This window comes from Terrapene carolina, unplaced genomic scaffold (assembly GCF_002925995.2).
Source record: "Terrapene carolina triunguis isolate 2854851 unplaced genomic scaffold, T_m_triunguis-2.0 Scaffold580, whole genome shotgun sequence".
Lineage (NCBI taxonomy): Eukaryota > Metazoa > Chordata > Testudines > Emydidae > Terrapene > Terrapene triunguis.
In genome coordinates this window covers 434,777-455,698 of record NW_020664931.1, presented here as the reverse complement: position 1 = coordinate 455,698, position 20,922 = coordinate 434,777, and the positions used below count along the sequence as shown (strand labels likewise).

At 41.1% G+C, this 20,922-nt stretch overlaps 1 protein-coding gene across 1 annotated transcript in view; it reads right to left on the bottom strand.

Annotated features, from left to right (window-relative positions):
• The window catches only part of LOC112103692 (solute carrier family 12 member 7), a 357,369-nt gene that overhangs the window by 124,409 nt on the left and 212,038 nt on the right, over window positions 1-20,922 (bottom strand). The window contains exons 7-10 of the mRNA XM_024195587.1: window positions 16,279-16,520; window positions 10,652-10,863; window positions 7,321-7,488; window positions 491-589 (exon numbers count right to left, since the gene is read on the bottom strand). Coding sequence (XP_024051355.1) covers window positions 491-589; window positions 7,321-7,488; window positions 10,652-10,863; window positions 16,279-16,520 — 721 coding nt within the window. The remainder of the gene's footprint in view (window positions 1-490; window positions 590-7,320; window positions 7,489-10,651; window positions 10,864-16,278; window positions 16,521-20,922) is intronic.

Genomic DNA, 20,922 nt, shown 5'->3' with positions numbered 1-20,922 from the left:
TACCCCAATGTAGTACTGAAAATAACCAACTTCATATATTATATCATTTAAAATATTTTCTCATATTTTAAGTAACTTCAAGTGATCCAAAATTTGGCATTTCATAAAAGAAGACTCTGGGAGTCCTAATTTTGTAATGCTGTATAGCATTAGTTTCTTTCCCTGGCAGCTCACACACTATCAAATTTTCAAATGGCCACACTGATCAGATCAAAATAAAGGTAATTTAGTGGTTAGACCAGGGTGATTTCAAGATCCTGCATTATCCACCCCAATAGCATCAATTTTCATTTGGAATTTGGGGAATCAATAGAAAATATTTAGAATTTCTTTCAGTTTAGGTTCTGTTTTGCTCCTGCTAAGTTTTAAATTTAGCAAACTTGTGACTTCCCAGTGAAACTTCAAAACAAAATCCTAAGGCCTGTACACTTCCACTTTAATAGCGTGCTTTGGAAGAAAGAAAATAATTAAAACACATCACAAAGGATACAGATAAAGGATGTAGTTGAAATAGCCAAAATTGTTCCAGTAGGAATAGATTTCTGAGCATCCCTAAGATCTCCAGATCTGTTTGATCCTGCCATAATACCTAAAAAGAAGAATAAAACCTAATTTTATACCATAAAATCAATGAATAGTGATTACTTTATGAAAAAGAATTTAAATACAATATTTATGTTTAGCAACCATCCAAAATCTAATATAACTGAGGAAACATTTGGCATTCCATTATGTGGACTACAGAACGTTTGTTCAGTTTAAACTTACTTTGCTTGAGAAATTTGAACTGTCACACAAATTGTATAGAAGGAATTTTCAGGGGGTTCAGAAAAAGTGTGATACAAACTATTCTTCTGAAGTTGCAACACAAATTAGGGATTACATAATAAAATGGAGTAGTGGTTGGGGCAAGAAAACGGTTCAGAAGGTCTATGAGCTAACGGGACTTGAACAGTTTTACACCTTGTACCTAGATGCCCTAAAATCCTGGTTAATAGACTGAAAGCCCTGAGATGTGTTCACAGACAGTAAACTGGCTGAGGAATACACCTCTACCCCGATATAATGCAACCCGATATAACACGAATTTGGATATAACGCGGTAAAGCAGCACTCCGGGGGGGGCGCGCTCCAGTGGATCAAAGCAAGTTCAATATAACGTGGTTTCACCTATAACGTGGTAAGATTTTTTGGCTCCCAAGGACAGCGTTATATCGGGGTAGAGGTGTACATAGACAGATGCCTTGGGCTGATAGGAAATATAAGAGGGATGAGGCAAGCAGAGTTACCCATCCAGGGGTGAGAACCTACTGCAGCTGGAGGGATACCATCCCAGAGGGATCTCAGAGGAGTGGGGAGAAGTGGCATCATCTCTGTCATACACTGGCTCATCTCCCCTGGAATTGCCCAGTCTGTACATTGGGGGTGGGGGAGGGGGGCTGCTTGCACTCCAAATGTAGAGACAGTTAACTTTGTTGTTCAGCCTCTGGAGGGGGAGAAATTACACAGCCAGCTCCAGCTCAACTGGGGTGTACAACATACATGGAGCTCGGCTGTTCTCAGTGGTGGCAGATGACAGAACAAGGAGCAATGGTCTCAAGTTGCAGTGGGGGAGGTCCAGGTTGGATATTAGGAAACACTATTTCACTAGGAGGGTGGTGAAGCACTGGAATGCTTTACCTAGGGAGGTGGTGGAATCTCCTTCCTTGGAGGTTTTTAAGGCCCGGCTTGACAAAGCCCTGGCTGGGATGATTTAGTTGGGAATTGGTCCTGCTTTGAGCAGGGGGTTGGACTAGATGACCTCCTGAGGTCCCTTCCAACCCTGATATTCTATGATTCTATGCTGCTGAGTTCACTCTTCGGGCACCAGTATATATTATTATTTATTATTTGTATTATCATAACACCTAGGAATCCTAAGTCACAGACGAGGACCCATTGGGCTAGGTGCTGTATAAAGACAACAAAAAAACAAGTAGATATACCCTGCTCTACCTTATGGGTACAGAAACACCAGATCCCCAGTGGGGATGGAAGTTACTGGGCAGCTATTCCAGGGATGGAGGAACACAGGCACTGCCCATATCCTAGACAAACCACATGAGGCGAACAGCAGAGGCTAACAGAGGGAGTTTGCCTGGGAGCTGTCCGAGAGGAGGTACGCTAAGTGCTGCATTAGGGGGGCTGTGTTGGTGAATATCTGAGTGTCTGTTGCTGGGACAGTTTGTCAGTTTGACCGTGTGCTTGATTGCTTGCTTGTTTGTTTGAAGAGTGTGAATTGGGAGTGCTTTGTTCCAGGTGGGCCTTGAGTGGGCCTGACTGGTATATAAGGGCAGTCAGCAGCGAACCAGCTGAGCGGCGAACAGCAGAGGCTGACAGAGGGAGTTTGCCTGGGAGTTCGCCTGGAGAGAGCTCACTGAGACTTTCATCTGCAGGTTTCTCTGAGTAGTTCGTGCAACAGCTGAGGAAGCTCTTAAGAGGAAGGTGATATGGAAGGTGAGCGATCAGCTGTTGTAACCTGCACAGGTTGTGCCATGTTTGTCTTTCTTCCACAGGAGAGAAGCGACTTTGTCTGTACAAAGTGCAAGCTGGTCTCCATATTGGAAGAGAAGGTTCGAGGTCTGGAGAAACAAGTATCGACTCTGCGTTGCATAAGGGAAAATGAAGATTTCCTGGACAGACGTCAGGAGATGCTTCTACAGCCACAATGTTCTGAAGATTCAGAGCAGGCGCAGCAGGGACAGACGGATGATGAAGAAGTTTCGCAGCATGTGACCTCCAGAAGGAGAAAGGGGAGTGTCCATGTACCAGCAATGGAGATACAGGTGAGCAATCGTTTCCATGTACTCTCTACAGGTACTAATGCGGAGAGTGGAGTAGATGACCCATCTGAGGGAAGGGAGCAGAAGGAGACTCCACCGATTGGAAGGCAAAAGATGCACTGTCCTAGGGATGGGGGTTCCACGACCACCACTCCCAAGAGGAGGAGGTGGGTGGTGGTGGTCGGGGACTCCCTCCTCAGGGGGACTGAGTCATCTATCTGCCGCCCCGACCGGGAAAACTGAGAGGTCTGCTGCTTGCCAGGAGCTAGGATACACGATATGACGGAGAGACTGCTGAGACTCATCAAGCCCTCGGATCGCTACCCCTTCCTGCTTCTCCACGTGGGCACCAATGATACTGCCAAGAATGACCTTGAGCGGATCACTGCAGACTACGTGGCTCTGGGAAGAAGGATAAAGGAGTTTGAGGCGCAAGTGGTGTTCTCGTCCATCCTCCCTGTGCAAGGAAAAGGCCTGGGTAGAGACCGTTGAATCGTGGAAGTCAACGAATGGCTACGCAGGTGGTGTCGGAGAGAAGGCTTTGGATTCTTTGACCATGGGATGGTGTTCCAAGAAGGAGGAGTGCTAGGCAGAGACGGGCTCCACCTAACGAAGAGAGGGAAGAGCATCTTCGCCAGCAGGCTGGCTAACCTAGTGAGGAGGGCTTTAAACTAGGTTCACCGGGGGAAGGAGACCAAAGCCCTGAGGTAAGTGGGGAAATGGGATCCTGGGAGGAAGTACAAGCAGGAGAGCGCAAGAGGGGAGGACTCCTGTCTCATACTGAGAAAGAGGGACGATCAATGAGTTATCTTAAGTGCCTATACACAAATGCAAGAAGTCTGGGAAACAAGCAGGGAGAACTGGAAGTCCTGGCACAGTCAGGGAACTATGATGCGATTGGAATAACAGAGACTTGGTGGGATAACTCACATGACTGGAGTACTGTCATGGATGGATATAAACTGTTCAGGAAGGACAGGCAGGGTAGAAAAGGTGGGGGAGTTGCATTGTATGTAAGAGAGAAGTATGACTGCTCAGAGCTCCGGTATGAAACTGCAGAAAAACCTGAGAGTCTCTGGATAAAGTTGAGAAGTGTGAGCAACAAGGGTGATATTATGGTCGGAGTCTGCTATAGACCACCAGACCAGGGGGATGAGGTGGACGAGGCTTTCTTCTGGCAACTAGCAGAAGTTGCTAGATCGCAGGCCCTGGTTCTCATGGGAGACTTTAATCACCCTGATATCTGCTGAGAGAGCAATACAGTGGTGCACAGACAATCCAGGAAATTTTTGGAAAGTGTAGGGGACAATTTCCTGGTGCAAGTGCTGGAGGAACCAACTAGGGGCAGAGCTTTTCTTGACCTGCTGCTCACAAACAGGGAAGAATTAGTAGGGGAAGCAAAAGTGGATGGGAACCTGGGAGGCAGTGACCATGAGATGGTTGAGTTCAGGATCCTGACACAAGGAAGAAAGGAGAGCAGCAGAATACGGACCCTGGACTTCAGAAAAGCAGACTTTGACTCCCTCAGGGAACAGATGGGCAGGATCCCCTGGGAGAATAACATGAAGGGCAAAGGGGTCCAGGAGAGCTGGCTGTATTTTAAAGAATCCTTATAGCGGTTGCAGGAACAAACCATCCCGATGTGTAGAAAGAATAGTAAATACGGCAGGCGACCAGCTTGGCTAAACAGTGAAATCCTTGCTGATCTTAAACGCAAAAAAGAAGCTTACAAGAAGTGGAAGATTGGACAAATGACCAGGGAGGAGTATAAAAATATTGCTCAGGCATGCAGGAGTGAAATCAGGAAGGCCAAATCACACTTGGAGTTGCAGCTAGCAAGAGATGTTAAGAGTAACAAGAAGGGTTTCTTCAGGTATGTTAGCAACAAGAAGAAAGTCAAGGAAAGTGTGGGACCCTTACTGAATGAGGGAGGCAACCTAGTGACTGAGGATGTGGAAAAAGCTAATGTACTTAATGATTTTTTTGCCTCTATCTTCACAAACAAGGTCAGCTCCCAGACTGCTGCACTGGGCAGCACAATATGGGGAGAAGGTGACCAGCCCTCTGTGGAGAAAGAAGTGGTTCGGGACTATTTAGAAAAACTAGACGTGCACAAGTCCATGGGGCTGGATGCGCTGCATCCGAGGGTGCTAAAGGAGTTGGCGGATGAGATTGCAGAGCCATTAGCCATTATTTTTGAAAACTCATGGCGATCGGGGGAGGTCCCGGATGACTAGAAAAAGGCTAATGTAGTGCCCATCTTTAAAAAAGGGAAGGAGGAGGATCCGGGGAACTACAGGCCAGTCAGCCTCACCTCAGTCCCTGGAAAAATCATGGAACAGGTCCTCAAGGAATCAATTATGAAACACTTAGAGGAGAGGAAAGCGATCAGGAACAGTCAGCATGGATTCACCAAGGGGAAGTCGTGCCTGACTAACCTAATTGCCTTCTATGATGAGATAACGGGCTCTGTGGATGAGGGGAAAGCAGTGGATGTGTTATTCCTTGACTTTAGCAAAGCTTTTGATACGGTCTCCCACAGTATTCTTGCTGCCAAGGTAAAGAAGTATGGGCTGGATGAATGGACTGTAAGGTGGATAGAAAGCTGGCTAGATCGTCGGGCTCAACGGGTAGTGATCAATGGCTCCATGTCTAGTTGGCAGCCGGTTTCAAGCGGAGTGCCCCAAGGGTCGGTCCTGGGGCCGGTTTTGTTTAATATCTTTATTAATGATCTGGAGGATGGTGTGGACTGCACTCTCAGCAAGTTTGCCGATGACACTAAACTAGGAGGCGTGGTAGATACACTAGAGGGATCGGATACAGAGGGACCTAGACAAATTAGAGGATTGGGCCAAAAGAAACCTGATGAGGTTCAACAAGGACAAGTGCAGAGTCCTGCACTTAGGACGGAAGAATCCCATGCACAGCTACAGACTAGGGACCGAATGGCTAGGTAGCAGTTCTGCAGAAAAGGACCTAGGGGTCACAGTGGACGAGAAGCTGGATATGAGTCAACAGTGTGCTCTTGTTGCCAAGAAGGCTAATGGCATTTTGGGCTGTATAAGTAGGGGTATAGCCAGCAGATCGAGGGACGTGATCATTCCCCTTTATTCGACATTGGTGAGGCCTCATCTGGAGTACTGTGTCCAGTTTTGGGCCCCACACTACAAGAAGGATGTGGAAAAATTGGAAAGAGTCCAGCAGAGGGCAACAAAAATGATTAGGGGTCTGGAGTGCATGACTTATGAGGAGAGGCTGAGGGATCTGGGATTGTTTAGTCTCCAGAAGAGAAGAATGAGGGGGGATTTGATAGCAGCCTACAACTACCTGAAGGGGGGTTCCAAAGAGGATGGAACTCGGCTGTTCTCAATGGTGGCAGATGACAGAACAAGGAGCAATGGTCTCAAGTTGCAGTGGGGGAGGTCTAGGTTGGATATTAGGAAACACTATTTCACTAGGAGGGTGGTGAAGCACTGGAATGCGTTACCTAGGGAGGTGGTGGAATCTCCATCCTTAGAGGTTTTTAAGGTCAGGCTTGACAAAGCCCTGGCTGGGATGATTTAGTTGGGGATTGGTCCTGCTTTGAGCAGGGGGTTGGACTAGATGACCTCCTGAGGTCCCTTCCAACCCTGATATTCTATGATTCTATGAGGTGAAACCACACTAGAACCTGGGAGGCAGCTAGATGTGGATAAAATGCCAAGGGTAAAACCATTTTCCCTGCCTCTATCTGAAATCTCTGTAAAGACCCAAGAGAGTTTGGGGATGCTGGCAGTGGGAATCTTATCATTCTTTTTGATATTTTACTGGGAAATATTTGAGGAAGTACCCCCTTCTGCTACCTGAGAAATCTCAGATGAGGACATAAACACTGATCACTCACAACAGTCAGACGATCCATCAAAATGAACCCTGCCCAATTCCCCTCAAGTTGTTTCAATCAAGCTAGTTCCATATAAATCTATCAAGACCGGAAAGGTGGTGGTTGCGAGACTAGCTGCACTTTTGTGACAGTAAGCCTCGAGATGTCCTCACCTTTTTTCAGTTGAAAAGAGAAGCTTGAAAATGTAACCTGATAAAAAGATGTCGGCCTAAGTTTGCAGAAAACCTGAAACAGTAGCTCAGATGAGTAAACTGCCCCATTCATTTCAAGAGAGAAAAAATTATATTATCAAGATATACACAATCTTTGAGTTAGCAGTCATTTTGCTTAGGCCTTTAGCAACGCATGAAAGCCTGGGAAAAGACAATTGGTTTCATTTTGTTGAAGGGAACTCTGCTTTCAAAAAATTAGGAAATGCTGCTTTAAATGGTTTCTGCCACAGACGGTAGCCCACTGAAATAACAAGGTACACTGTGCCTCCCCTCTACTCTGACATTATAATTAAATGTAACTTAGCCATAATACCTATAAACCAAAATTGGGGAAATGAAGTGCCAACAATAAAATTACAATTAACAGCAGCAGTATCTTTTCATGCAAAACCATTGTATTTACCTGTCACAGATGGGAAATAAATCCCTACTAGCACTGTGAAGTAGGTCATAATGTCTGTAAAAACATATGGTAGTCCTCCAACTTTTGTCTCTTCTGTTCCAGTAACTGATGGGTGACCTTTTTTTTCAATAATTGATCCTTTGTCTGTATAGGCACTCCACAGGTTATCTGTAAGGAAATAAGTGAGAGCTGTACAAACACCTAATAAATGAGAGCTGTACAAACAAAAGTGACCTAAATATAAAATCAACCCTAGCTACATCACTCACAGTTGTGAAAAATTCCATGTCCTATGTGGTGTAATTAGGTCAAACTAACCTCCATTGTAGACACAGCTAGGTTGACAGAAGAATTCTTCCATCGACCTAGCTACTGCTTCTCGAAGAGATGGATTTACTACATCGACAGAAACCCCCCTTTTGTTGATGTTGGAAGAATCAACAATACACTACAGCAAAGTAGCTCTGTTTCTGTAGTGTAGACATGCTCCAGTTTTTTCTCCCATTTATTTTTATATAACAACTAAGCATACAACATTACCTGTAATTTAAACAAAGATCTACTCTTATGAATCGGGTGACCTCTCTGGGTATAAAACTCTTGACATTTCGGGAACATTTCTTAAAATACTAGGTACAAGGCAGTAGTAACCCCGGTATCTTCCATCAGCTTTTTTTTTTTTTGACAGGTGGCAACTCCACATACTATGAGTGCCACCTAATTTCTGTGGCTGTTGCACATGAGCAGCCATTCGTCTGCTTTGAAAAATACTTGGGGATGATCAGTATCAAGGGCTATGCATAATATACATTCAGTGGAGTGCACTGCATTTTTCCTTCTCTCTGCATTTTTATTTTTATCTCTATCTATATATATAAAAATACATTTTCTTGGATAATTCTGAAAGGAACAATTTTTGGAATACATTTCACAATGGATGTAGAACACCAATGTTTTATACATATATGAGTAATTCATGTAACAGTTTCTTGCAATATTTGCTTGAAGAAATAAAAATATTTTATTTTACAGTCACTAAAACTTTGCAGCTTTTTATTTAATTTGATTAGATTTGTATTCATTACATAAAAGCATGCTTTCCTATTTATGAGTTTTTACTATATTCTTCCTCAAAAACAGGAGAAAAGCAGGAAGCCCTATTTTTATCTCTATCTAGAAAACAGTTTCAGTTATTTACTCTATAAAAATATGTTTTCCTATACTACACAAATAGGAAAATGCAAAGACTTTGATCTTTACATATCTTTCTAAATGACCAATCTGTGATTTATGGACACCCAATCCCAAAGATTATCTGATGCTTGTAATATGGGAGTGGCTACCTGTCAGAAAAATACATGGTGATGGAAGGCCTCATGGCATAGAGCCAGAGTATAAAATGTTTTTTTGAAGTTAAGGAAAACAACCTTATGGACATAGTATGCTAACCTGAACCATTAGAAAATTATTATTTCAAAATGAAATTACATTAGATTGTACCAAAATAAAAGCTGCTTTAAACTTTTCTGAACATATTGTAAAATGTTACCAGAATAAATATAATTTTAAACATATGCATTCAGAAAACTAGCAGATATTCATATGATGTACTATAAAATACAAACAAAAAGTTTAACACATTTCTCACAAGAAAAATTTCAGCCACAAAGAAAACATTTTAAGGAACTTCTGAGTGACTGAGTATTAGGGTTTGGAATTGAAGCGTGATCATGGTAAGTGCATATACACTTTATACTGGATCCTTCTTGAAATCTTTTACTGAATTTTGACAGAAGTAGTAAGTTGGTGGAGTCCCCACCAACTTAAAAAAATCACATACTTGTAGAATCAAGAATTAATACTTCCTTGGGAATTGTTCATTAACCAATTTTAAAACCACACTACCTGAACCCCAAATCATATGCTTTCCCCCTGGCTTGGCAGCTCTTAAAGGTTCCTTGCTTCAGGACTTCTCTTTTCCAGAACCTAGAAACACTCTCTGCTGGAAGCCTACTGCCACCCCTCTTATATACAGATGGAGTCTAAAGATCCAGTAGAACAGCAGAAATTAGCCTGCAGGGTTCCCACAACTGCTAACAGAATGGGACAACGGGAGATTCCTGACATTCTGTTAGAAGTCTATTGGACTAAATGTGTGACTGGAAGCTAGAAACTCCTGAGCTTTCATCCCAATTCTGCCATTGACTTGCCATGTGACCTTGGACAAGTCACAAACTCTGTGTCTTAGTGTTTCCAACTATTACCCCTACCACATAGTAGGGTTTTGAGAATTAATGAATCTACAGCATATTGAAGATGTAAAGCACTAAGTGTACAAAGGTGCTAAATATTATAATTACATTGCATTTTAATTGGTATTTTTACCTTTTTTGTTATTTGATACAACAGTTACCCTTAAATAAGTGTCCACGTACCATAAAATGAAGTATTTCTAAGAACCAAACAGTGCTGAAATATGGTGATGGGAGGGAGCAATCCACAGATACATGAGTTACAGGAACAATGATAGACATCTTACACCCTGCACGTTAGAACTGCTATGGCCTACACCAGGGGTCAGCAACCTTTCAGAAGTGGGGTGCCGAGTCTTCATTTATTCACTCTGATTTAAGGTTTCGCGTGCCAGTAATACATTTTAACATTTTTAGAAGATCTCTTTCTATAAGTCTATAATATATAACTAAACTATTGTTGTATGGTAAATAAGGTTTTTAAAATATTTAAGAAGCTTCATTTAAAATTAAATTAAATTGCAGAGCCCCTCGGACCGGTGGCCAGGGCCTGGGCAGTGTGAGTGCCACTGAAAATCAGCTCACGTGCCGCCTTCGGCACGCGTGCCATAGGTTGCCTACCCCTGGCTTACACTAATACCATACAAACAATCAGTTAGTTTAACTGCACGTAGACTTTAAGGCCAGAAGGGACCATCATGATCATCCAGTCTGACCTCCTGCACATTACAGGCCATAGAACCTCGCCCACCCACTCCTGTAATAGACCCATAACCTCAACCTCTCACTGAATTACTCAAGTCCTCAAATCATGATTTAAAGACTTCAGGTTACAGAAATCCACTCTAGTTTAACCTGCAAGTGACCCATGTCCCATGCTGCAGAGGAAGGCAAAGAACCCAAATGTCTCTGCCAATCTGACCCAGAGGAAAATTCCTTCCCAACACTAAATATGGTGATCAGTTAGACCCTGAGCATCTGGGAAGACCAGCACCCAGACACCTGGGAAAGAATTCTCTGTAGTAACTCAGAGCCCTCCACATCTCGTGTCCCATCTCTGGCTCTGTTTTCAGACTTACCAATTAGAACTCCACTAGCAATTCCAGGAATCCCTTGAATTTCTGTCACATTATTTAGGTTAAAGTATTCATCACATGTGGCATTGAGCGACGGATTATCACAGAAGAGACTCCACAGCTTCGTTGTCACTGTTTCATTGTTTACCTCAATAAATTTGGCACAAATATCAACGTTGCGTCTTGACAATGTACGGTTTCCAAGAAGACAAATACTAAATGTGAAAGAAATAAAATAGAGGTAGAATTGGTTTTCTGTAGTGAATTTATTCTCATTTAGCTTAGTCTATAGTCTGTTCTCTAGCAAATTCTTCATTTACCATATCACACATTATAACATTATTAATTCAATGGCAAAAACTATGTTAATGCAGAATTGTAAAGTTGCTCGGTGGTATGTTGTCCCTTTGCAGAATGCTGAATTGACCAAAACTCAGACTTTTGCTGAATATATGAGATCTTCGCCTTGTTTTCCAGCCCAGTCACTTTCACTTTCAGGATTCCACTTAACACTATTAAACCAGGGAAATAAAGTTGCTCTCACCACCTTCTCTGTACCCTTTTTGAGAAATGTCTTAATATTGACACAACACATGCTCACGCTGGTCCTTGGCAGTCTAAGACTCAGGAGGTTCCAGATCCTGGTGCACACTCAAACACTTAGCCAACTCCCCAGAAAAAAATACCACACACATGCAATTTAAGAACCACTTCACAAGCCTTTTACAGCCTCCTTACACTTACTCAGAGGATACCATCTCAACCTACACTTTCACTTTAACCATCATTAAAGTATGAGAATCCTTTTATATTTCACCTCACTGTTGACAATATCCTTTGCAAGCCTGTGCCCTGCTATTGACGTAACCAACACAACTCTGCATAGAAATGATGCATCCTGAAGGTACACATTAACTTCTTCCCTTTCCTCATATGCATAATAGGGTACAAAACATAAATCTTCACATATCACAAATCACAGCTACTGTCACACACCTCAAAGTAATCCACAAATCTCACACTACTGCCTCCACCATTCAGTATTGCTGACACCAATCACACGCTCTTACCTGGAGTGCATGCAGATAATAAATGCTTAAAACTGCTCTTATGTCCCAGCTTGCTACTGAACTTACCCTTTTCAATAAAACTCCTGTGCCCTGCTAATTATGTGGAATACACAATTCTACACTGAAACAATGCACACTGGCTCCTGCATGGGCAACCTTAATTCTGCATTTCCTGGTTTTCAGAAGTTTGAATTATGCTCAACTCAGTGTTCTGCAAGGGGACAACATATCACCAAGCAACCTTAACTCTGCATTATTGTCTTTTTTGACATTGAATTTCCTCATTATTGACTGGGAAAAGATATGCTGCTGGTAGTAGCTAGTTGTTATTTAGGCTGTTGTACATATCATGTCCCACAATTTGCATACCAAACCAAAACAGCCTGTAGTCAGCAATCCCCATGTCATGGTATACTCCTTACTCTCCGACAAACTTCTGCAACCTTTTGATCCAGGAATCACGCAGAATCCACACACTGGCAATCCTGGCCGTACACATATTTCTTTTCCCTCAGACGTCAAACCTCCACACTACATGTCTTTGAAAACACCACAATGATCTGCCCCAAGACCAGGAAGTAGCCACTTGCCATCTCACCCCTACACACACTAAAAAAGGGCTAGTAAAATACAGATTTTCTCAAACAACCAATCTAAGACTTGTCTATCATCCATCCCCATTGCCCAATCTCTCTAGAAAATTCAGTGCAGGTGTTCACTAGGGACAATGGCATTGGCACATTCCCTCAAACTACCCAGGCCAGTATATATTGCCAACATAGAAACCCTCTAATTTTTTCCATTTATTGGTGCAAGCACACTGTAATCCTTCCATGTGACTCTTTACTCGGGTCACCCAGAACCCTGAGCCAGTGTGTTACCGCTCTGCCTCAGCAAGGGTGAACTTGTCCTACTAAGCTATGAGTCAGGTCCCTGAAACACCAGCTTATCTGCCTTGCTAGCAAACTCCTCAAGGCTCTGCCAGTCCAAACCTTGCCTTAGAGATAACAATCAGTGAATCCCAATTCCTGAGTTTCCCAGAGACATCTTTCTGCAATGTCTAGTCCCTCTCACTGGACCCTCAGAGAAGTTATCAAGTTTGCTGCTGCCAAAGAGACAGAACATACATCAGCCTGGGTATTGGGCTGAGGATTTTATTCTTCAATCAAATGCACAGCACTAAGATGGTCTTGTAATGAAACAAGAATAAGTTTATTAACAAAGAACAGATATTTAAGTGATAATTGGTATTAACAGAAGACATAGTTATGGTTACAAGCAAAAAAATAAAACATGCTTTCCAATGACAAACTTAACCTCAGCAAGTTACAATCTTTGTCTAGGAGACTTCAACCCTCTTTGTTGAAGGATCCAAGTTTCTCAGAATACAAGAGTTATGGGCCCTGGTATCCATCCAGCGATGCATAACATAATTTTTTTTGCCTTTGCTTGTATCTTCCCAAAACTCATTGACCCTGTTTCAAGAGGCAGGAAAGTTTCCTGGGGATACACAGTCTCCATCCCCCATTAAGATTGTTAAAGGGTCATCATCCCTCACTTGTTCCCCTAATGGCTTTGTTTACCTTATTCGTAAATGTGCTTTTCATGTCTTTGGGCTCACCTTGCTTAATTTACATTGGAGACACAGTCAAACCTTTGAAATAATGTTCCTTTGTCTAGGACAGATAAGCTTAAGCAATGCCTCTCAAACACATTTTAGGAACGTATTTCCAGCACACACCTATAACTATTTATATATCATCTATATATACATCACACAATATTAATGACCAGCATGTTATCAGTTTACATATGATACCTCACACAACACCTTTTAGATACAGATTATGACAACAGTGAGTTGGTGCAATGTGTGTGTCAGGCCTGATGAGAGTTATAGTATGTTGTGGCTTTTGCTAATTGGCACTGCAGGGCTCCCAGTGTCACTTTCCAGACTGCACGTCTACACAACAGTGGTGTAGCTAGGAGTGGAAATTTGGGTGGGTCCACAGTTTATAATGGACAGCAATGACCACAGTGCTGAGCTCATTTTAATAAAGATTTCACTGGCACACTGTTCAATCAGTAGCATGGTCAGCCAATCTATTTCTTGCTCCAGTCAGCAGCAGAATGAAGCCCACCAGCACATCAGCAGTCACACTCCCCAGGTGCTCACTCGGGCTACTTTGGAGCTGGCTCCAGCTCAGATGGTGCTGCCTTTGTGGGCAGCTCTGCTCAGACTCACTGCCATATTGCGGAGTCCACCCATAGTGTGATGATGGGATTCACTGCAGCCTCAAACCCCTCCTCTCTCTTCCCCTCCCTTTTCCTCTCCTCTGCCCCCTAATTACCTTTCCCGTCCCAGGAAGCATTCACATGTCTAATTTTTCTCTTCAAACACTTAGGCCCCCTAAGGGAGCTTGGGATGAAGGATTGCAGTGCACTGACAAAGCTGGGAGGTGCAGGAAGGTTGGAATGCAGGGGCTTGGGGTGCACTGGAAGGGCTGGGGTTGCAGTGGGTTGGGTTGCAGTGCACTACCAGAGCTGGGTGTGCAGGGTGGTTGGGGTGCCCTTGCAGAGGTGTGGGTGCAAACAGGTTGGGGTGCACTAGCAGAGCTGGGAGCACAGGGGGTTGGGGTGAACTTGCAGAGGTGAGGGTGCAGGTAGGGGTGATGTTACAGGGGGTTGAGGTACAGAGGTGGGATGTTCTGGCAGAGCTGAGGGTGCAGGGGCTTGGAGTGCACTGGCAGAGCTGCAGGGTTCCTCCACACTTCCCTCACCTGAGCCCTCAATCTCTCTCCCTTCCCAAACCACTGACCCCCATTTATCCTCTTCTCCATAACTGCCCTCCTCTTGCTGCACCCTAAGCACGCTCCTCCTATTTCTCCATCCCCACCCAGGAAGCATTCACATGTCTAATTTTCCACCCAAAAAACTTTGATTACATTCCCTCCAAACTAGAATTGAAACCCATGACTTGCAAACTGCAGCAAGCTCCAGTCACTCAAAACTCCTTCTGTCTTGTGATTAATTTATCCTTAGATATGTGAATGGCAGGGTGAGTTCACAGCCATCAAGAGATCTGTGATCCCTCCAGCCATCAGTATCTCTCCTTTTAATAGTAAAAACAGCAGAAGGAAACTGGGGGGGGGGGGGTTTTCTTTTTTTTTTTTGGGGGGGGGATGACTAACTCAGGAACCCCTTAAAATTTAGATAATTAATGCTACCCTACACCCCATGAGGCAAATTTCAAGACAATCCAATTAACCATTCGTATTTTAGAGCACTTACAAGAATCAAGCTTTTTTTTAAAAAAATGGTGGGATTAGAAACCCTCTAGCTATTTGTCTGCATTGGCACATGCACCATTAAAGAAAAATGTACTTTTTCTTAATTATTGTTATGAATTTGCCTCCACCAAAAGATTTAGTGAGTGTCATGCACTACCCTGGGTAAACTTGACAGACTGAGACCATTTTGACCCATAGCTCATCAATGGTTTGATCTCTAACTCTGGGTAAAAATAAATACATACATACATACATACTCACTCCAAATTTGGTTCACTTACCCCACCCGGAAGCTTTCTGTGGGCTTGTCTTCACTTGAAACTCTGTGCTGCTCTAGTTCTTCAGTGTAAACACTATCTATGCTAACAGGAGAGGTTCTCCCATCAGCATAGGTAATCCACCTCCACAAGAGGCGGTAGCTAGATGAACAGAAGAATTCTTCTGTCGACCTAGCACTGTCCACACCAGGGGTTAGGTCGGCTTAAATATGCCATTCAGAGATATGGATTTTTCACACCCTTGAGGAAGATAGCTGGGTTGACCTAAATTTTTAGTGTAGAGCAGGCCTGAGGCTCACCAAAGATTCACAGATTCCAAGGCCAGAAGGGATTGTTATGATTATCTAGTCTGACCTCCTGTATAACACGGGGCATAGAACTTTCCCAAAGTAATTCCTAGATCATATCTTTTGGAAATCCAATCTCCAGTGAGATAAATTTTAAGAGGAGGAGGAAGGCAAGTTTAGTTGAAGAGGAAAAACCTTGAGAAAGACATACATAGTTACAGAACTACATTTTAAAACCACCACCAAAGCAAATAAGAAAAGACTAGAAACATTTTTATTAGAAAAAGTATATAGCGATGAATTCACATTAATGGAGTATAACACAATTTATTTCTTTTTATGGATCTATTTCAATTAAATGGAATAAATAGATTTGCAATATGTAAAAAAAAAGGTATGCTTGCTCACTGAGATTGAAGTCCATAAAAATATTCAGAATTTTAAATATTGTCATGAGAGCGCATACCAAAATCAGTTACCACTTCTATAGATACAGAAACACATTTGTGTGTACAAATTGGTCAATTATGAAACCAAATAGGTACTTAGGTGCACAATTGCCAAGTTTTTCTACCAAAATGTTTTTAAGAGTTTTAGGTTGCATCTATTGCACTCATATTCTAGAATTTGGTACAAAATATTTAAAGCATTACAGTAATAATCTATCCTTACACACTTTAGCACTTAAAATAGTATTTCACTTACGGAAAGTCTGGTGGGTCAAATGCAGTTTTAATAACGCCAGCATAAATGGCAAAGATGGAAAGAATCACACAAGATAGGAAGACCAGTGCAAGTTTGTTGACATATTTAACTCCTACAAAGACTACTATGGCCATCAGAGCGACAATACACGTCCCGTAAACTCTCATGTTGTTTAACATGGCCTCTGTTTCTCCATCAGCATCTTCTGCTTTAAATATAGCAGCACTGGGAGAAATATATGTCTACAAAAGAAAACAAATAAAATATTAAAACTTTCCTCAAAAGGTGCCCAACCTTTTACAATAACTACATTTTCTTGAGTTTACAGATCTTACATTTATATTAGGGAATTCATCTGGTATACATACATGCGTTAGTGTTTCAAGTGCTGATCCCTGTATCAGAGGCATATACAAACAGTGAAAAAAGGACATTGAATTGAAGAAACAAATAAACTCCTCAATCTGTTGGAGGACAACACAATTAAGAAAAAAGTTATTTCCAAAGATTTTCCTTATGGAGTCATAGCCATGGCTTCAATGTTGAAATTGTAACCAAGGTTTCATAATACACCTTTTTGATAGCCTCCTATAGCTTCATAACAAAGATTAATTAAGACTGAAAATTGGCTGATTTATTCTTAGGTCAAAGAGATATTTTCTGCAAAAAGTTAAACAAACTGTTTTTCAGTTACAGGTCATTAAAATTAACCTGATTTGAAAATGTGACCAATTTTTAATATTGCAGTGTTTAATATTTCTTATATTATGTAGCACAGACTATATCTGAAGAAAACGGCTTGTAATTACAATTATAATTATAATTAAGCAATGTCAGTAGAAATTCTTAATCCAAATGTAAAGGTTATAGCATGTAAGAGTGCAAGTATTATGCTATATAATAGCTGTTTAATGAGAACACAAAAGTTTGTCCTTTTGATAATAGAATCAGAAGTATCATTTAGTTCAAATGGTACCACTAAGAAAAAAAATGTTTAATAAAAATACAATTTTAGCTCCAGATGCTGCAAACACTTATGCATGTGCTTAACTGTGTGTACATGAAGTAGTTCCTGTTAAATCATGGGACTATTCATGTGAGCAAAATTACATACCTGCTTAAGCATGCAGGATCAGGGCCTTAATTTTCCTTTTTTTTTTTTTTTTTGTCAAAATTCAAATAAGATTCCTTACTAGCAGTAATATTTTAAAAATAGTAATTATAATTTCGTTCATTATAAAGTTTAATCTGAAGTTGCAATAGCACAATTTTTCAAATTAGTCATACAAAACCACAACCTAAATTAATGATTTAAAAAACAACAAGTGATTTAAATCAGGTTCTTAAATCACTCCACCCAGAAACTTAAAGTGTAACTTGGTAGAAACATTATATTGTACTTAAAGTAAAACTAGGGTCCCATTATAAATCTGATTTTCATACTCTTTATTGTATTTTTTCGAGAAAACCTATTTCCAAAAATGTTCTTTGATATAGAAATGCACAATGTATGGAGCTTGCATTGTTTTCTGAAGTTTATTCAGGACAAAGAGAGGTAGGAACTCTGCTGCACCTGTATCTAAGGTATTACAAAAAAAAAATCATATATTACAATATCTGATAAAGAGTATCTGATCAAAAGTTAAAGACCATATAATAATGCATGCAGTTACAAATGAAATGTTAACTTGGGATTTTCTTGATTTATGGATGCTTCACTGTGCAAAATTAATGGTCTCTAAGTACTTCTGTGATGGATTATATATCTTTCTATATCTACATACTAGGGCTGTCAAATTATTAAAAAAATTAATTTGATTAATCGCAAGATTAAAAAAATAGTTGTGATTAATCACAGTTTTAATCACACTGTTAAACAATAAACAATACCATTTATTTAAATATTTTTGGATGTTTTCTACATTTTCAAATATATTGATTTCAACTACAACAGAGAACACAAAGTGTACAGTGCTCACTTCACATTATTATTTTTATTACAATATTTGCACTGTAAAAAAGCTAAAAATAAATAGTATTTTTCAATACTATGTGTGTGTATTGGGGGAAGTATGTGTGTGTGTGTTGGGGGGAAGAGAGAGAGAGAGAGAGAGAGACAGGCTCCCCCTGTTCCCCGACCCCAGCTCAGTGGTGACCAGGTACATAGGCTGGGGGAGTGGGATACCTTGACATCAGCCCCTCTGCAACTCCCCCTGCCCTTGCTGTGCACAGCAGACAGGAGGCAGGCTCCTTGTCCGGAGCAGCTTGGCCTGGGGCAGCTCCATGGATGGGGGCGGGGGGAAGTGGTGGGAGAAGCGGTGGAGCATGGCAGCGGGAGGAGGGGCACCCCTGCCCTAAACAGGCGCCCTGGGTAGTTGCTCCCCTCACTCATGCCTACGCCCGGCCCTGTCCAACAGGTGGCAGGGTGCTGGGCTCCTCTCTCACCCCTGGAAGGTGTTTATTCAACTATCCCAAATTGCCGCAGCTCTTGCCTTCCTCCCCGTCCGCCACGGAGTCCAGTCTACAGAGGTGTGTGATTAACACTTGTTAAGAAAATAACATGTTAATTTGTTTTGAGTTAATCGCATGCATTAACTGCAATTAATTGACAGGCCTACTACATACACAAAGTTTGTGTGTGCATATATGTGTAACAGTCATATAGATTTTTAAAATATTTTATGTTTATTTGGGAATTTGTTAAAATTTCATTTGAAAAAAAGAAGAAGATACAATTGATGAAAATACTATCAAGTACACCAGTATAATTTTAAAGAGAACAAAAGTTAGGAACCCCTAGGGACTCACCAATTGCCAGTTTATTTTTAGTATTTAGAGTATATGATTCATTGACATAAAAATAGTCATAGCTTAAAGTGAAAATTTAGTAAACAGAAAATATTGTAAATAGTGTAATAATATTAGTAAATGTTGCCAAATTTGAAATTTCTGCATTAATGATGTGCGATGATATTGCTTGCTAGCCAGACATTTATGTATTTACAAGTAAATTTGTCAAATTCCAGTGTTCCTATTTACTCTGTCAACATTGAGTTAGCATTGTCAATTCTAAAAAACTGCATTAACTAAGGACTACTTTCCTTGATAGGTAGCTTCCTATGTCTTTTACACAACAGCAGATTTGTCAAGTTCCAATGGCCACATTTCATCTAAAGTCAACATTTCTCCAACACTCACTGCAGTCACCATATTTTCTATATTGTTGCCATTTTTAACTATTTATTTTTCATCTACAATTTACACAATTTATTTTAAAAACTAGGGAACTTCTCAGAAAAAGAACATAGTTTAATGTTAGTTAAGGTTACTCTGTGCTACTTTAATAACATTTTCTTCAAACACTGAAAAGCTAAGAAATAAACAGTTACAGTTAACAACCATACTTCTGTTTCATAACCTACACCAAAATAGAGCTTAGCAACTCTTATCTATTACTATCCTGTTTCCACAACACATTGTTAACATCCATGGCTTCATAAACTATCACATAACCTTAACTGACATACATACATACAAGGAATATACAAATGTTAAAAGTACAACTCCTTTAAACATATGCTTTTCTTTTTGGATTTTTTACAAAAAAGGAGAATAACTTAACATGTGTGCTTTCTTAGAATTTGAAGAAAATGTTGTTAACGAAGAGCAGAGCAACCTGAACTATTAACATTATTTTTTTCTATTCTTTTATGTAAGCACTACAGATGGCAAATCAGAGACAGCGGCTGAAAATATTCGATGAGGCAATCTTGAAAGTGAACATTTCCAAGGAAGACTGGAGTCTTATAGATAACTGCGATGAGGATTATAAAAACTTCACTGATAAGTTGAGGCAATGCATGAAATTAGCCAAGAAAGAAAGACCAAAAAGAGCGAAAGGAAGAATCTCGGAGGAAATGCAGAACTTGCTAGAGAAGCAAAGGAATATCAAGCAAAATGATGGTGACAAATTGAGTATTCCCTCCTCTGCAAGTTGATAAGAAGAAGACTAAAGGAGGACTTCGAGAAGTACCAAAATGAAAGGCTCTTAAAGACAGCTGAAGATCGCAGAAGCCTCAAAAAATGCAAAAGGGAATTGATACTGTGCAGGTCAACAATAACGGCGCTGAAGAACAGGGACGGAAAACCAGTAATTGACAAAACAGCGATGGAAGCGGTCTGCAAAAATTTCTACGCTGAACTGTTCATGTCTCAGATAAATGTCCCAGTACCAACACTTCAACAGACCAATGAGCATGTACTCCCAGTCCTTGTCAGCCAAGTTTGACCAAATAAAGAAAGGAAAAGCCTCAGGTAAAGATGGACTGACAATCAAAATGATAAGAACTGGAGGTCAAAACCTCTGGGAAACCCTTGCTCAGAGCTTTAGCCGTTACTTGGAAATGTGGAAGATACCATCTAGCTGGAAGGAGTCCAATACCGTTCTGCCGTATAAGAAGGGCGATCATGAAGATCTAAAGAACTATCGTCCAATATGCCTGCTCTCACATGTCTACAAGCTGTTCACCAAAATAACAACAAACCGACTCTCACAGAGTCTGGATGAGCAGCAACCAAGAGAGCAGGCAGGCTTTCGAAGGAACTTCAGCACAATGGACCATATTTTCACTATAAACCAGCTAT